The sequence below is a fragment of the Trichosurus vulpecula genome, chromosome 1 (assembly GCF_011100635.1).
Source record: "Trichosurus vulpecula isolate mTriVul1 chromosome 1, mTriVul1.pri, whole genome shotgun sequence".
NCBI classification, from domain to species: domain Eukaryota; kingdom Metazoa; phylum Chordata; class Mammalia; order Diprotodontia; family Phalangeridae; genus Trichosurus; species Trichosurus vulpecula.
The window spans coordinates 236,759,948-236,778,050 of record NC_050573.1 but is presented as its reverse complement, the minus strand read 5'-3'; the positions used below and the strand labels follow the sequence as shown (position 1 = coordinate 236,778,050).

General features: G+C 40.4%; 1 protein-coding gene across 2 annotated transcripts in view; it reads right to left on the bottom strand.

Annotated features, from left to right (window-relative positions):
* The window catches only part of MYOM1 (myomesin 1), a 174,916-nt gene that overhangs the window by 45,949 nt on the left and 110,864 nt on the right, over nt 1–18,103 (bottom strand). For both annotated transcript variants that reach the window (XM_036760648.1, XM_036760654.1), the window contains 2 exons: nt 15,709–15,893; nt 4,422–4,536 (listed from right to left, as the gene is read on the bottom strand). In XM_036760648.1, the coding sequence (XP_036616543.1) occupies nt 4,422–4,536; nt 15,709–15,893 (300 nt within the window). The remainder of the gene's footprint in view (nt 1–4,421; nt 4,537–15,708; nt 15,894–18,103) is intronic.

Genomic DNA, 18,103 nt, shown 5'->3' with positions numbered 1-18,103 from the left:
AACTGAGACCCAGAGAGGTCAAGTCACCTGACCAAGACAGCACAGGCAACAAGAGTAAGTGAGGAATCACTTTGTGTTTCCCCAGTAAGAAGAAAGCTTGCCTTCTACAATCAGAACAATTTTATACTAACTATAAGCTTCCTACTTTGTAATTATCTTTGGAGTTAATGAACTCTCTCCCCACTGTCGCATCTGAGAATTACTTAAGCCTCTTTTGTGGCTCAACTCTGGAGCCACTTCCTATGGAAAACTTTTCCTGATCCCCCTGAGAGTTTCAGTGATAGTCACAGAGGTAGTGGGTATCAGAGCCAGGACCTAGGGCTTTCTGACTTTAAGGTTGACTCTCTAGCCAGTATCCCACACTGCCTATAGGTCAGTGGGAACCCCTACCCAGAAGAAAGCTCCTAGAAGGCAGGGACTATTTGTTTTATTCTGTGTCTCTGGGACCTAACACAGGATTTTCCCATAGTAGGCACTTGACCAATGCTTGTTGTATTGAATTAAGCTGAATGCAAATGGATCTTGCAACACACAATTCCTGATGCCTATCCCATGTAGCTCTTGGGAATCAGGGTCAATGTGGTGTAATGAAAAGAGTGCTGAGTCTGGATTTAAACAACCTGGGTTCAAATTCTGACTCTGCTACTCAATAACTGTGTGGCCCTGGGAAAGTCACTTCACCCCATGTGCCTCAGTTTCTTTATCTGTAAAATCAGAGGGTTACACGGGATGACCTTCCAACTCCACATTCCTGCTTTTGTGAATCCCAGGACCATTGTGTAGAGCCAGGGCTCTTTACCTGGGGTCTATGGCTCCCCCTATCTGTTGTTAGATTTCAAGGGTCTTTGAACTTGGATGAGAAAAAAACTACATATTTACATCAGTATAATTAGTATTCTTTGTAATGTCCAGCACACAGTAAGTGCTTAATAAATGCTTGTCAACTTGTTGACTAATCTGTATTTTATTATATCCATTATTCATTTTAAAACATTCTGAAAAAGGACTTCACCAGATTGTTCAGGGTGATTATGATATCAATAAAGACCAAGAACTCCTCAAGTAAATTGTTTTTTGACAAAAACTAGCACTATAGCAAGTACTGTTATGGAACTTCAGATCACACATATTTTGAGCTTGAAGGGGCCTTAGAGATTAACTACTCCAACTCCCTCATTTTACAGATGCGGAAGTAGGTGTGAAGAGTTTATGTGACTTGCTGCTGCTGCTGCTTACAGAGGTTTCTGTTTCTCTCGGGAGTTAAGTGGCCAGGTTTCAATTTGAACTCAGACCCTGTGACTTCAAGTTCAGTAATCCTTCTGTGCACCTTCCAGTTTAGGAATTTTGTTTCTGTGTACTATAGCTTTCATTTCTATGCTTTCAGTCAGGGGTAACCAAATAGGACTCTGTGGCCCTCTTTAGTGCACCTTGATGTCTTCCTTCAGTGCCTTGGGAAAACTGTAGCTATGAACACGCTTGTGGAGACCAGATGTGCAGAAGAGAAGAGATTCATTCATTTGTCAATGGGTAGTACTGAGCCTGGAGTCTGGAAGACTTGAGTTCAAATCCAGCCTCAGATACTTCCTAGCTATGTGACCTTGGGCAAGTCACTTAACCCTGTTTGCTTCAATTTCTCATCTGTAAAATGAGCTGGGGAAGGAAATGACAAACCACTCCAGTATCTTTGCCGAGAAAACCCCAGACAGGGTTATGGAGAGTCAGATACGAGTGAAATAACTGAACAATAACAAAAACTCCAGGGCCACCTCCTCCTTTTAATGAAGTGGCCCCAGGAAGGGCTTGGTTAGGTAATTTCAAAGTTGGAGCAACTCGAACCTTGCTAAGGAACCTTACTAAGGTGGTTGCTCCATTAAAAGCAGAATTGCTACAGTGAGGAAGTCACTTGGGTCATCCTCAGCCTATATGCCATGTAAGGGGTCCATGTAGCCAGCCAGCCCTGAGGATTTCTCCTGCTGAATAGATAACTGAAATGCATTTTGTAAATACTTTCTATATGCTGGGCACTGTGCTAGGGGTACAAATAGAAAATGTGAGCCTTGCTCTCAAGGAACACACGCTCTATGTAGAAGAGAAAACAAATATGCAGCTGGGTGAGAAAATTTTAAAAATGCATTCAGATTATTCTTCAGATGACAAAGTTTGGAACTCACTCCAAGGAACTGTTTACCTTACTGGATTATAGATTCAGCTTACTTTTATTGGAATCTGTTGAAGCCTTCAATGATGCAATCTTTAACCTGATACCTTAGCTTATGGATTTGACACCTAATTGTGTTCTGAGCATCTCTGGGGAGAAGAGACTCCTTTAGTTGTGGGAGGGGAGGGAGGAAGTACTGGTCTGCTTCTTCAGTCTTCAATCGTTACTATTTAAACTTTCGGTAAGGCTTGGTTTCTTTATATGTCAGGGGAATTTCATATTTGTTAGTGTAACAGCGGTATCATGTCCCCCTTCATCTCATACCTCTGCGTGGGGAGTTAATTTACTTTCAGAGCAAAGCCACATCCAAGTTATGCATCTTTATAGATGAGAGAGATGGAAAGACATTTATGAAGGGGGTAGGAGAAGAGGCAATAGTTTCCCTGAAGGAAAAATTTCTTTAGGTTACATTTTAATTAGTTTCTCAGTCAGAGGCAGAATGCATAGTGGCTAGTGACCTGGGTTTGAAGTCAGGAAGCTCTATGTTCTTCTTGCATCTGACAAAAACAGTCTGTATAACCCTGGGCAAATCCTTCACCTCACAGTGCTCTGGGCCAAAGGTGTCCAAACCGCTATACCTGGCGACACTCCAGAATACAGCAGGAACCAGGTCAAAAGGCAACTGAGAAAGATTTAACAAAATAAATGTAGGACATAGGTAGTGTTAACATGTGGTTTTCTAAGTCAGTATATGGCAGCCAGGATCTTTATGTAAGGTTTAGTGGTCTTGTTTCTGTTTGAGTTTGATACTATTGCTTTAAAGTGTTACTTCTAAAAGTTTATTTCTCTTAAGTTGTAGAAAATGTGCCAACCTGCAAAAGGTGGAGGGAGATTCCTTACCAAGAAATCCTTTATATAGTGCCAGTGAAATCACAGGTCCAGTTCCTAACTGTGATAAAAAAAAACCAGTTCATTTCTAAAACTAGCTCTTGGTCTCTCTCTCTCTTGTTAAGAAGGGCATTACATTACATGGAAGCTCTGGAGTTTATATCTCAAGGACTGATAAACTTGTGTTCAGTCATTTTTTTCAGTTGTGTCTGACTCTTTGTGATCCCATTTGGGGTTTTCTTGGCAAAGATGCTAGAATGATTTGCCATTTCCTTCTTCAGCTCATTTTACAGATGAGGAAACTGAGGCAAACAGGGTTAAGTGCCCAGGGTCACACAACTGCTAAGTGTCTGAGGCCAGATTTAAACTCAGGAGGATGAGTTTTCCTGACTCCAGGTCTATCCACTGCAGCACCTAGATATCCCAAACGTGTACCGTGGTTTAAATTACACATCGGTTCAATGCAATAACCTGAATGTTGATTGTTTGGTTTTGTGGTGTTGTTGCTTTTTCTACAATTTTATTTCATACTAAGTTTGGATGGTGAATAATCTATCTACTATACTTCCAAAAATGTCTAGTTTGGGAGGGATTACTCAGGATTGTGTTTTTCATTCTATGATATTCAGTCTAAGAAAAATGATAGCTAAATAAAACAAGAATGAAATAAAAACTATGATTACAGAGTATTGAGAAGAAAGAGAAAAGCTTGATGTTTTCAAGTCCTGAATGGCTTCAAATAGCAAGAAAACACCCTTCTAATTGTCAAACGTTTGTCTGGCACAAACTGACCATATGTGCACTATAACAAATCCGTTGCTTTCACAGAATACCCAAAAAGGGATAGAATGTCTTTCCAGACTCTCCGAGGCATTACAATGACCTGGAGAATGAATGTTGCCTCAGCTCCTAGGTCATTCATTGAGAGCAGCTGTTTGGAAAACTCAGCAGCTGCAAGTACTTAAACCCAGCTTTTATGTATGGACTAGACTGGCTATTTGGGCAGTCAGTCTGTCCTGTGATTGGGCAGGGATTTTGTGTGCCTTTGTGACCAGTCGGAGCGTAGAACCTTGTGTGATGACAACAGCTGCTCCAGGGACCCTGAAAGGACCCCAGACTTCCCTTCATAGAGATACAAACCTAGCACTGGGGCCTGAGACAGAGCCTCCAGAGCCTGGTTTGCACCTGCCCTGGGCAGCCTGTATTCATGTATTTACTGGTTTACAATCTGACTTGTTAATTATTCAGTCAGCCTTCATGCAACTAATAGTCATTATGGAGAGCACAGTAAGTTTTAAATGTTAAGTTCCCAATTATTTCATACAAAGATGGCTTTCTTAAAATTGGAAAAAAATAGAAAGAACGCATAGCAAACCTGGACGGGTTTCTGCCACAACAGGACCAGCAATATCAGAAGGTTTCCCGACCCCTGCCTGGTTTAAGGCTCGGACACGGAATACATAACTGACACCTTCCTTGAGGTTTTGGACCTTTAAAAGAGCAAGAAGAGAAGCAATATAAAATTTCACGTCATTTTAAAACAACCTTTTCTCCATCCCTAGTAGTGATTACAAGTCATTTGACTGTTCATGTGTCCTCTGACTGTCTAGTAGCAGACCACTAAAGTCTCACCCCTTCATCCTCCCCCCACCCACCCCCAACCACTTGAGATCATAGATGTAGAGAGCTGGACTTGGAGTCAGGAAAGTCTAAGTTCAAATCTGGATTCAGACACTCTCTAGTGGCGTGACCTCGAGCCAGTCACTTAACCCCTATCAGACTCAGTTTCCTCATTGACAAAATGGGGATTATAATAGCACCTACCTCCTAGGCTCGTTGTGAAGATAAAATGAGATAATGTTTGTGAAATGTACTTAAATCTTAAAGTACTACAGAAATGTAAGCTATTATGATTGAACAAGGTCACACAAGTAACGTCACAGAGTTGTCCACATTTCCTGACTTGAAGACAATGCTCTATCCACTGTACCAGGTCGCCTCTTGCTTCCTTGTTAATCAAGGAACAGCAGCAGCAACAATGGGCAAATGTCTGCTTCCTTCTTCCTGAGTCATGAAGCCAAGGTACCATGTGGTTGGAGTGGCATTAATACTGAGTTTTCTTCCTGCTTTTGGAAAATTATGCGATTCATTTGTAAACTATTCTCAGTCAGCAAGGGAGAATTTAAAATATAAGTATTCAATATTTCCATCAATTTGCAAATTGTTGAATTAAAAACAAATGCTTTCCTATTGATCCTTCAAAACTAATACGATCTCCCCTCTAACTCACACGGAGGATTATTCAGGCAGCAGCAGGAAGAAGGGTCGATCAGAGGAGGGAAGAAGAGAGGAAGATTCTTAGGGAGACTACTGAATTAATCTAGGCAGGTGGTAATGAGGGGCCATGGGTGGTGGGCAGTGAGAGCCAAGAGGGGAATTGGAATTGTGAGAGGACGAAGATGTAGAAATCAGTGGGACTTTTACCTGATTAAATATGAAAGGTGAGGAGCAAAAAAGTACAAGAACACCAAACGTTTCAATTGAATGAGTGATGGTGCCACAGAAATAAATCTGATGTTAGACAGAAGGGCAAGTTTTTAGGAGAAGAGAGATGATGAGTTTGGCTTGGAATGTTAAGTGAGACATCCAGGTAGGGATCACAGCAGCATGAATGTACACCTGGAAGGGTCCTAAGAAGTTCGTTCCTCTGGATGCAGTGAGGTAGCACAATAGAGTACCGGCCCTAGAATCAGGAAGACCTAAGTTCAAACCTGGCCTCAGCCACTTACTAGCTGTGTGACCCTGGGCAAGTCACTTAACCCTGTTTGCCTCAGTTCCTAATCTGTAAAATGAGCTGGAGAAGGAAATGGCAAATTGCTCTAATATCTCTGCCAAGAAAACCTCAAAACGGCATCACGAAGAATCAGCCAGAGCTGAAAAATGACTCAACAACAAATATGGCACTTTAAGGTTTGCAAAGCACTTTTAATATATCATCTGATTTGGTACAAACAACAACCCTGTATCATAGGTACTGTTATTATCATTTCCATTCTACATATGAGGTAATTGAGGCTGAGAGGGTAAGTTACTTGCCCAAGGTCATACAGCTAGTAAAAGGGTGAGGTTGGATTTAAATTCAAATCTTCCTCACTTCAGGTCCTGCACTTTACCCACCATGCTCTCCCCCACGCCCCATTCCCAAGGAGCCAGAGATTGTGGTGTTGCAGTGAAGACAGAAAGGCATGAATGCATGATAAATGTTGCAGAAAAGCTGAAGACTAGAAAAGATCTTTGGACTGGATGATGAGGTGGTCATTGGTGACCTCTAAGAAGGCAGTTTCAATAGTGGAGTGGCAGTTTCATCAGAAGACATATTGCAAGAGCTTGGGAAGACAATGGGTGGGTAAGGAAGTGAAAGCACTAGACACAGATAAATTGTTCAAAGAACTTAATAAAGGGGAGAAGAGTTATGAGCTGGTGGGTAGGTGAGGTCAAGGTCTTTGAGACAGGAGACTGGATCATGTTTATGAGCAGATGTGGAGGAGCTAGAGTGAGAGATTGAAAATGCATGAGAGTTGGATAACATATCAAACTGCTTACTGTCTCAGCAAAGGGGGAGGTAAGGAAGGAAGAGAGAAAATCTGGAACTCAAAATTTAAAAAATGAATATTACAAATTGTCTTTACATATAACTTGGGAAAAATAAAATATCTTCAAAAAAAGAAAAAAAAAGAAAATGCAAGAGAAAGTCAAAGTCAGCAAAGTCAAAGTCAGTTGGGAGCAGAGGTGAAGAATAGGCTGCCTCTTCTTTTGTCACCATAGGGGAGTGACCACAGAGAGCTGCTGCTGATTTTGTGACCATTGAGAGTTAATGATGACATTGCAGATTGGAAGACAAAATTGGACTTTGTAAAGATTGGAAGAAAGGAATTTGTATTAAAATAAATAGCTAGAAAAATAAATGAAATCAGCCTTTTGGGTTGGGTGCAAAAGATTGATTTTACTAAGAATTTTTTTCATTTCTGTAGTATTTTTTTCTTACACATTTTATTTTTGCCAATTACATGTTAAAACAATTTTTAAAAACATTTGTGTTTTTTTAAATTTTGAGTTCTAAATTCTATCTTTCCCTCTCTCTCTTCCCCTTGTGGTCTAGCATTTCAATTATCTCATGACCCTCAACTGCAGTGACTCTGACCTTCTGCCACTCTGGACTCTTTCTTGGGTAACCATGACCATCGGATTTCTTTGCTCCTGTTCTTAGGTTATCAAGCATCACTAGAGAAAGTGGATAGAGTGTTGGGCCTGGAATCAAGAAGAGCTGAATTCAAATCTGGCCTCAGTCACTTAGCTGTGTAACCATAGGCAAGTCATGTACAACATTTCCATATTTTGTACAAGAAGTATATCTGTAGTATTTTAAGGTTGACAACATACTTTCCTCACAACAGTTGTATGAGATAGGTAGTGAAATTATTCTCTTCCCCATTTAACAGAGAAGAAAATGGAGGCGAAGAACAGCTGAGTGACTAAACTAGTTACTTAACCAGAAGCCAGGTCATCTAACTTCCCTTTTGGAAGGCCTCAATCTTTTCAGTAAAGACTAGACCAGGGGTGGAGAACCTACAGCCTTGAGGCCGCATGTGGCCCTCTAAGTCCTCAAGCGTGGCTCTTTGACCTCAAGTTTGGATTCTGTCAAATAGCTGCACTTGAGGACCCAGAAGGTGAGATATGGCCTCAAGGCCCCTGGACTAGATCATCTGTCCTACATATGAGGGTTAGAAATAGAGTTTGAGAAGGAAGGGAAAGTTTGAAACAGTGGCTCTGAAAATGAGGGAAAGAATGAATAAATGTAGTGTAGGAATTTTTTAAAATTTATTTATTTAATTTATTTAATATATTTAGTTTTAGTTTTAATATATTTAGTTTATTTTGATTTTCACAAGAGTTTGAATTACCAATTTTCTCTCCATTTCTACCCTCCTGTCCACTCCAGGATGGCATATATTCTGGTTTCCCTGTTCCCCAGTCAGCCCTCCCTTCTGTCACCCCACTCCCCTCCTATCCCCTTTCCCCTTACTTTCTTGTAGGGCAAGATAAATTTCTATGCCCCATTGCCTGTGTATCTTATTTCCTAGTTGCATGCAAAAACTTTTTTTTTGTTTTTGAACATCTGTTTTTAAAACTTTGAGTTCCAAATTCTCTCCCCTCTTCCCTCCCCACACACACTCCCTAAGAAGGCAAGCAATTCAACATAGGTCACATGCGTAGCATTATGTAAAACCCTTCCACAATACTCATGTTGTGAAAGACTAACTATATTTTGCTCTTTCCTAACCTATCACCCTTTATTGAATTTTCTCCCTTGACCCTGTCCCTTTTCGAAAGTGTTTGTTTTTGATTGCCTCCTCCCCCTATCTGCCCTCCCTTCTATTGTCCTCCATTTTTTATCTTATTCCTCCTTCTTTCCTGTGGGGTAAGATACCCAATTGAGTGTGTATGGTATTCCCTCCTCAGGTCAAATCTGATGAAAGCAAGATTCACTCATTCCCCCTCACCTGCCCCCTCTTCCCTTCCTACAGAACTGCTTTTTCTTGCCACTTTTATGCGAGACAATTTACCCCATTCTATCTCTCCCTTTCTCCCTCTCTCAATATATTCCTCTCTCATCCCTTAATTTGATTTTATTTTTTTAGATGTCATCCCTTCGTATTCAACTCACCCTGTGCCCTCTGTCTCTCTCTCTATATATATACACATACACATATGTACATACATACACACATACATATACACACACAGACACACACACATACATACATATATAATATATATATTATGTATATTCCCTTCAGTTACCCTAATACTGAGGTCTCATGAATCATACACATCATCTTTCCATGTAGGAATGCAAACAAGACAGTTCAGCTTTAGTAAGTCCCTTGTGATTTCTCTTTCTGGTTTATCTTTTCATGCTTCTCTTGATTCTTATGTTTGAAAGTCAAATTTTCTATTCATCTCTGGTCTTTTCACTGAGAAAGGTTGAAAGTCCTCTATTTTATTGAAAATTCATATTTTGCCTTGGAGTATGATACTCAGTTTTGCTGGGTAGGTGATTCTTAGTCTTAATCCTAGCTCCATTGACCTCCAGAATATCATATTCCAAACCCTTTGATCCCTTAATGTAGAAGCTGCTATATCTTGTGTTATTCTGATTCTGTTTCCACAATACTCAAATTGTTTCTTTCTGGCTGCTTGCAGTATTTTCTCCTTGATCTGGGAGCTCTGGAATTTGGCGACAATGTTCCTAGGAGTCTTCTTTTTGGGATCTTTTTCAGGAGGCAATCAGTGGATTCTTTCCATTTCTATTTTACCCTCCGGCTCTAGAATATCAGGGCAGTTCTCCTTGGTAATTTCTTGAAAGATGATATCTAGGCTCTTTTTTTGATCATGGCTTTCAGGTAGTCCAATAATTTTTAAATCATCTCTCCTGGATCTATTTTCCAGGTTAGTGGTTTTCCCAATGAGATATTTTGTTGGTTCTGTTTTATAATATCTTGATTTCTCATAAAGTCACTACCTTCCACTTGCTCCAATCTAATTTTTAAGGTAGTATTTTCTTCAGTGGTCTTTTGGACCTCCTTTTCCATTTGGCTAATTCTGCCTTTCAGGGCATTCTTCTCCTCATTGGATTTTTGGAGCACTTTTGCCATTTGAGTTAGTTTATCTTTTAAGGTTTTGTTTTCTTCAGTATTTTTTTCAGTATTTTTTGGGTCTCCTTTAGCAAATCATTAACTTGTTTTTCATGGTTTCTCACATCCTTCTCATTTCTCATCCCAATTTTTCCTCTACTTCTCTAACTTGCTTTTCCAAATCCTTTTTGAGCTCTTCCATGGCCTGAGACTAGTTCGTGATTTTCTTGGAGGCTTTTGTATGTAGGCTCTTTGACTTTGTTGACTTCTTCTGGCTGTATGTTTTGGTCTTCTTTGTCACCAAAGAAAGATTCCAAAGTCTGAGACTAAATATGAGTGCGTTTTTGCTGCCTGGCCATCTTCCCAGCCAACTTACTTGACCCTTGAGTTTTTCGTCAGGGTATGACTGTTTGTAGAGTAGAGAGTACTTTGTTCCAAGCTTGAGGGGCTGCGCTGTTGTTTTCAGAGCTATTTCTACACAGCAAGCTCTGCCACACCAGCGCTCCTCCTCCCCCAAGAACCACCAACCTGGACCTGACTCAGATCTTAACCAGGCTCTGCACTCCTGCTCAGATCCACCACTTAATTCCTCCCACCAGGTGGGCCTGGGGCCCGAAGCAACTGAAGCTGTAGTTCTGTAGTTGCACCACCCCCACTGCCCCCGGGGCAGTGGCTAAACTGCGAACTCCTTTCACTCTGTCCTTGCAACTTTTCCCACTAACCTTCTCTGTTGTCTTTGGTGTTTGTGGGTTGAAAAGTCTGGTAACAGCCACAGCTCACTGATTCAGGGCGCTAGGGCCTGTTCCACCCGGCTCCTGGTCTGGTTGGTCCTGCCACTGCTCACGCTGGGCTCCGCTCCCCTCTGCTCCCAGCTCCAGCTCCGTGCCCAATAGACCTCACCCAGCAACCATTCAGGCTGACCGGGCCTGGAGCCCTGCTTCCCTCTGATATTTTGTGCATTCTGCAGTTCTAGAATTTGTTCAGAGCCATTTTTATAGCTTTTTGGAGGGACCTGGCGGGGAGCTCATGCAAGTCCCTGCTTTCCAGCTGCCATCTTGGCTCCACCCCCCTAGAGTAGAAATTTTATCAAGCAATTGTAAGGTAAGGAATGCTAGCTAACATATAGAGCCTACTATGTGTCAGGCATTGTTGCAATTGTTATCTCATTTGATCCTCATAACAACCCTAGCGATAATTGCTATTATTATCCCCATTTTACAGTTGAGGAAACTAAGGCAGACAGAAGTTATGTGACTTGCCTACGATCACACAGATAGGTGTCTGAGACCAGATTTGAATTCAGCTTTTCTTTATTTTCCAGGCCCAACACTCTATTCACTTTCACTAGCAATGCTTGGTGACCCAAGAACAGGAGCAAAGAAATCTGATGGTCATGGTTATCCAAGAATTTGGCTTAAGCAAGTCCAGAGTGGCAGAAGGTCAGAGGCACTATGGTTGAGGCTCATGAAATACTTGAAATGGCAGACCACAAAGTCGGGACTGGGTATGCAAGCAGGAGAAATCAGAGTGGGGGAAACAGATGGCAAGAGCAGCACCCTGAATTTCGGTGGTTCTGAGAAGGCTGGAGAGGTAAAAAAAAAATAGGAAGTGGTGTGGGAGAGCGAAGTTTTGAAATTTGAGATTTTGGAGATTGGTGCAGTTCAGAGAGAAGGAAAAGTCTAATGTAGCAGTGTGGGATTGAAGCAGTGTAGGAGAGGAGATCATCAGAGTGGGGGAGGCTGAGGAATTGGGCAGTTAAGTTGTTGTGATGTGAGTCCCCAGGGAGCATGAATTATTTGCTCGGGGAACAGTAAGTGGGTCAGTTTGGTTGGAGAAAAGCATTTGTGTGTAGGGACATTGTAGCTGACAGATCTGGAGAGGAAGGTATGGACCAAATCATGGAATACTTTGAATTCCAGCCTCAAAGTTTTGGAAAATATACTGTAGGCAATGGGGAGCCATTGAAGACTTCAGAGCATAGGGATGATGAGGATAGATTGATATTTTTGAAAGTAATTATAGTAGTGGCACAGAGTGAACTTGGGTGTTGTGCTTGAGGTTAGGAAGACCCCGGTTCAATACTTACCTCTAATATTTATTAGCTAAGTGACTGTGGGCAAGCCATTTAGTAATGATAAGTGGTATTTATACAATACCGTAAATTTTTCAAAGGAAGTTCTTTACTTATGTTATCACATTAGAACCTGTCAATGTGAGGTGGTGACTACAGCTATAATTATTCCCCCTTTACAGATGAAGAAAGGGTTCAGAGAGATTAAGCAACTTGCCCATGGCTATACAGCTAACAGGTGCCAGAGGTTAGATTGGATGCCACTTTTCTCTCGCCCCAGGTCCACATATCTACCCACTATGCTTAACTTCCATGAGCCTCACTTTTGTCATCTGTAAGATGGGAATGATAATAACACTTGGGGAGCCAGGTCTTTGTGAGGATCAAATGAGATAATGTATATAAGACATTTTGTGGTTTCTTGTTATTATCTCCTGAGTCACAGAAGGGTTGTGATTGATGAAATCACAGGCCTTCCTCGTCTTTGCTTATTCCAGCTGCAGTGAGTAAGAAGGATTGGAAACAAGACAGAGAGAAGAGAAGGAAGGAAACCAATGAGGAGGCCATGACAGACATCATGTGATGAAAGCCCGGACCAGGGTGACAGTAAAGATGGAAAGAAAGGAGTAGATGCAGAGTATATAGTGAACGAAGAACTCATAAACGCCTAGCTAGATGTAGAAGAGGGAGAGGAAAGGGTCAAGAATGACTGAAATCTGGAGGCTGGGGTGAGAAGGGGAATGATAATGCCATTATCTGAAATGGGTGCATTTGTGGAAAGTTGATATAAGAATAATAACCATACAATAATAACAACTGGAATTTATATAGCACTTTAAGGTTTGCAACACGATTTACAAATACTATCTTATTTAACAACAGCTCTGTGAAGTAGGTGATATTATTATTTTCATTTGACAGACATGGAAACTGAGGCAGACTGAGGTTGTGACTTGCCTAGTTTCATACCGCTAGTAAGTGTCTGAGGCTAGATTGGAATTCAGGTCTTCCTGACTCCAGGTCTAGTCCTCTTTTCACTCAGTCTACTCCTGTTTAGAAGAAACACTAAGGTCTATTCTAACACTTTACTCCCAGCATTTTGTGCTTGCTGTTGCTGCTTGGCTAGATTTTTGCAACATGATACATGAAGTGTATATACATATAAATACATGCTGCCTTGCATTTAGTCATGGAATAACAGACACACCCTTCTCTGTTGGAGGTCAATAGAAAGTAACTACTCAGTCCTATAAATACACTCTATTTACTTGTTTTCCTCTTTTATATATTTCTTCTCCATAATTGTTTATAAGGCATTCACTTTTTTTCTTAAAAAACTTTTTCCGGCTCAGATTCAATCTACCCACTGTACCAATCTGGCCCACTTGTGAAAATGAGCATTACAAATGGTGAGATTTCTTAAGACTACCCATTATGGCGAATCCTTAATAAGCTTTGTTTTTCTTTTTGGCTGAAAAAAAACCCCTTTTCCCCCATTCAATTACTGAGTTAGAACTTAATTCTGGCAAGGTGTTAATGTCCAGCAGTGATTGGTGGTTTCTACAGATAAAGAAGGGGCTGCTAGGTGGTACAGCAGATAGAGCCCCAGGTCTGAAGTCAGGAAAACTCATCTTCCTGAGTTTAAATCTGGCCTTAGACTCTTACTAGTCGTATGATCCTGGGAAAGTCACTGAACACTGTTTGCCTCAGTTTCCTCATCTGTAAAATGAACTGGAGAAGGAAATGAGAAACCACTCCAGTTTCTTTGCCAAGAAAATCCCAAATGAGGTCACAAAGAGTTGGGCATGACTGAATAAGAAAGGTAAGGAAAAAGCACTGTGCATTCATGCTTAGAGTACTTAATGATATTACAAAAACTCATATATGGTGCTTTAAGGTTTACAAAGTACAACACTCGGAGGTAGGGAGGTAGTCAGGGAATAATGATTTTATGTAGCCCCTACTATGTGCCAGGCACTATGTTAGGTGCTTTTGCAAATATTATCTTGTTTTACCATCCCAACAACCATGGTTATTAGGTTGATAAGTGCTATCATTATTCCCATTTTATAGTTGAAGAAACTGGGGCAAACAGGGTTAAGGGACTGGCCCAGGGACACATAACTAGTAAGTGTCTCAGGCTGGATTTGAATTTAGATCTTCCTGATTCCAGGTTCAGTGCTCTATCTACTCCACTACTTGGATACCCCATTTCTATATCACAGAAATCAACAGGAAAATATAAAATTATTTGTAAGGAATTTGTTTTAAAGAAAAATATTTGTCCATTTGCTTAAGTGAAGACTACCCTTAGCCACACACTTAAAAGTTTTAAAAACAAAATTACATCTTAAATTCTAGCTTGAAAAATGTTCATTATGTGGCATAAAATGAATCAGTTTAGAATGATTTTAACCCACCAATGAATTTGCTTCTTGGTATGAGTCAGTAAAAATGCCATGGTACACTAATTCTCTATTTGGAAGAAATGCCATCAAACTATAGATTTACTTTGCACAGATCATAACAAAACAGAAAGGACCTGAAACATTTCCTTGTTTGAGAAAAACAGACTTACAATCGCCTGACACATCCGTACCTGATACTTGAGTAATTTGTGGCTGATGCACCTCTTGGAGTCAGATTTTTACAACATGACCCATGCAGTATATATACACATAAATATATACAGCTTTGCATTTAGTCATGGAATAACAGACACACCCTTTTATGTTGAAGGTCCATAGAATGTCAATAACTACTCAGTTCAACCGTTCTATAAATATACTCTATTTTCCTCTTTTGGACATTTCTCCTCCATAATTGTTTACAAGGCATTCACTTTTCTTCTTAAGAAACTTTCCTCCTAGTAGGCAGCAGTATTTAATAACAGTATTTCTAAACCTCTTGTTGCTTGATAAGGGCATTTGAGAAGCTTAAATGATTCTTGGTAAAGTTCCGTTTGTTAAAAATAAATGGCAGAGTTAACTGGTAGAGTTCCTTAACTATTCTTAACCAACACTCTTAAAGAGATTCCTGCTGTTTGTGGCTCTAGAAGTGGACTCAGGGAGACAATTATTCTCTCATAAAGCACTGGCTAGAGCTCACTATTATCAGAGCATTATCATCACTTTTCCACATTACCATTAGCAGTTAATCAATTGATGGACTAACAAGCATTTATAAAGCACTTCCTACGTGGCATGGTCTATGCCAAATGTGAGAATACACATAAAGGAAAAAAAATAGGAGCTTACATTCTAACAGACTAAAATTTAGTAATAAAATATTCACAAAATAGGACAACCCAATAAAATAAAATTCAGCAAGAAAAAAAAGGTCCTGCAGTATTCAATGTAAAGGAATAACTGACTGATGAAGAAATAATATTAAATAAAATGAATCAGGGTTGGCCCCAACTATAATTGTGAATCAGGCAATTTGTCTTTGGGATACTATCCCTCTTTTACCATTACCATCCCCCTTTGCCTTTTACTCTTCCTCTTTTCCCCCTTATATAGGGTTTTCAAGGCACACAGTCCCAGGGTCCTCATGCTTCTTCCTTGGTACCTATGACAACCCCCCTACTCTAGATTTTTCCTGATTTTTATTATTCATCCCCATAAACACTTACCTGTCCTGTGTCCCACTCTTCAGGGCCTTGAGAGGGGGTGAATAGATGGCTTCAAAGGCCAGGCAGAAGAGTTTGGACCTAGCAACAGGGAGTATTCATAAATTTTTCCCCCAAATAGTGATGTCACAATATTTTCTCTTTGGGAAAAAGCTGTGTGGTAAAACTCAAACAGTCCTTTCTGAGAACCTCTATTAATACAAAGGGTTTGCTTGCATTTCCCTTTTTAACATTTTAGGTACCTTAAAAAAGTGGTAACACATACCTTCAAGTATGTGTTTGTTATTGGCTTCTCGTTGATCCCTTTCCATTGATCATCTTTAGCCTTCGTCTCCTTGATGTCAACAAAGAAACCAGTAACCGGAGTGCGACCAGAATGGACTGGGTGCTTCCACTGGAGAACCAGGGAGGTTTTCCTGACTTCACTATACTTTAGATCATGAGGTGGTCCTTGAGAAACCAGAAATAAATGAGTACAGAGAAGAAAGATCAAATACGTACACAATCTTAAAACCATGTGCTTAAAGCTATAGCATTTACAGGAAAAATGCCTATTTCTAGGTGAATCGTGCTTATTTTGATGTCTCTTCCTGACAATAACCCTGATATGAACTCTTAAGCCTCCCTTTACTTAGGACGTGAAACTAGGGCACCAGGAAGTTGTGTCTTGCTCAGGTTGACATGGTAGACCTTATATGAGTCTTCTCTCTTGGCTAATTTTTGGTTCCTCGGCTAGTCTATCTCTTGCCGGAAAAATCTAATTCGGTTGTAGTGGCTAATCATGTCTTAAATGCAAGCTGAAACTTCCCCCAAATCTCAAGTAATAATATGAAAACAACTCCCTTGACTGGCCCACAAAGTGTGGTGGTTTAAAATGGGAAATGTAATTTTATAAGTATCTGTATATTTACACAAAGGCAAAAATACGCTGGAAAAAAATGGCCCTCAAGTTCTGTCCTGGCGAGTATAGTTCCTTCAAAATGCCACAGCAAGGCATCCTCCTCAGAAGACCATCACCAACTGGGCATTTTCTCTCATCTCTCCACGATAGATTTTTGGATCCATGTATTTAGTATGCTTGTTCTGACTACATCTTAAATGGGGAATGAGAGGACCTGAATTCAAATCCTAGTTTTGCTACTTCCTATCTGTGGAAACTTGGGCAAGTTGCCTGACTTCTTTGGGCCTCACTTTCCTCAGGTATAAAATAAGAGTGCTGGGCTTGAATGCTAGGTCACCTTTTGATATACCTTCCAAATCTTAAATCTATGATCCTATGAGTCAGGAACCCAGGTGTGAATCCCGGCTCTGAAACGAACTCTAAGACCCTGAGCAAATCACTTCATTCAACTCCATTTAATTCAATAAACATTTATTAAGTGCTTATCACGTGCCATGTTTCCTCGCCAGTTAATATTTTCAATCTACTTCAGTTTTTTTGTTTTAAGGAAAGTGCTCCATAAACCTGTTAAAATCCCTGGTTTTAGTATCATTTTGATATTATTAGCAAATTATTTCTGTTGCACTAATCAAATCAAACTACAATGATGTGTATTAGCCTTGAAGAGAATCGCAAACAAAGAGTCAACCGTCCTGTGCCATGGTGTTTCTCAATTGTGTAACAGCTCATGTTGCTAGAGCCCTTTATGGTTTATAAAGCACATTTCTAACAACCACCTGATGAGGAAGATAGTGCCAGTATTATCATCCTGGTCTTTTCAAATGAAGAAACAGAGGGTCAGAAAAGTGATGTAATTGGCCCTGAGTTACATGGTTAATCAATGTCAGAACCTGGACTCAGACTCAAAACTTCTGACTCAAAGTCTAATGAGATTTCCACACTATGCTGCCTCCAACATTTCTCTGTTCTTAACAATTACAAACATGAGTCATCCTTGCACACACAGAGACAGATAGATAGACAGACACAGACACAGACACACACACACACACACACACACACACACACACCACCTCATTCCTGAGGTCATTGCCTCTGTCACCTATCTTTGTCACCAATGAAGAAACAGGAAGTTGAGGTGGTAAGGTGGAATTGGAGAAAAAACACCAGCTGTGGACTTGGAAGACCTGGGTTCTAGACTAGTGTCTGTATCTAAGTAACTCTGAGACTTTGGGCAAGTCATGTTTCTTTAAGTTTCTTAACCTATAAAATAAGAAGTTGAATTGCATGATCTCTGAGATGTCTTCCAGAGAAGAGAATCTGTTCTATGTGACTATGTCGTACCAAATCAAGTCAAGAATGGATAGGAGGGAGCAGGGGAATTTTCTTTCTCTCTTGTGTTACAGCATTTGCTCCACTGCCTTCTTCGCCTACTTTCTTTATCCACTTACCCATATAGGAGTTCTAGGATTTTCCTGATCCACCCCATTCTTTAGATCTCTTCAGAGATTTGAAGTACTTGGTGTCAAACTCAATGTTGTGTAATTAGCAAACAAATTCCTTAGTTCAAGGTCATCTCTAGGTGCAACAAGAGCACCTCCCACTGAAAGTCATGCCAGGAGGCAGCTTCAGAACTATCGATTTAAGATACAGAAAGGGCAAGGAGAGGTGAGCATGTTCTCTTGCTTCCTGAGTGTTTATGCATGGAAACTGGTTTCCCCTGGAGTTTCTTTTGTACCCTTTTATTTACTCTGCTTAA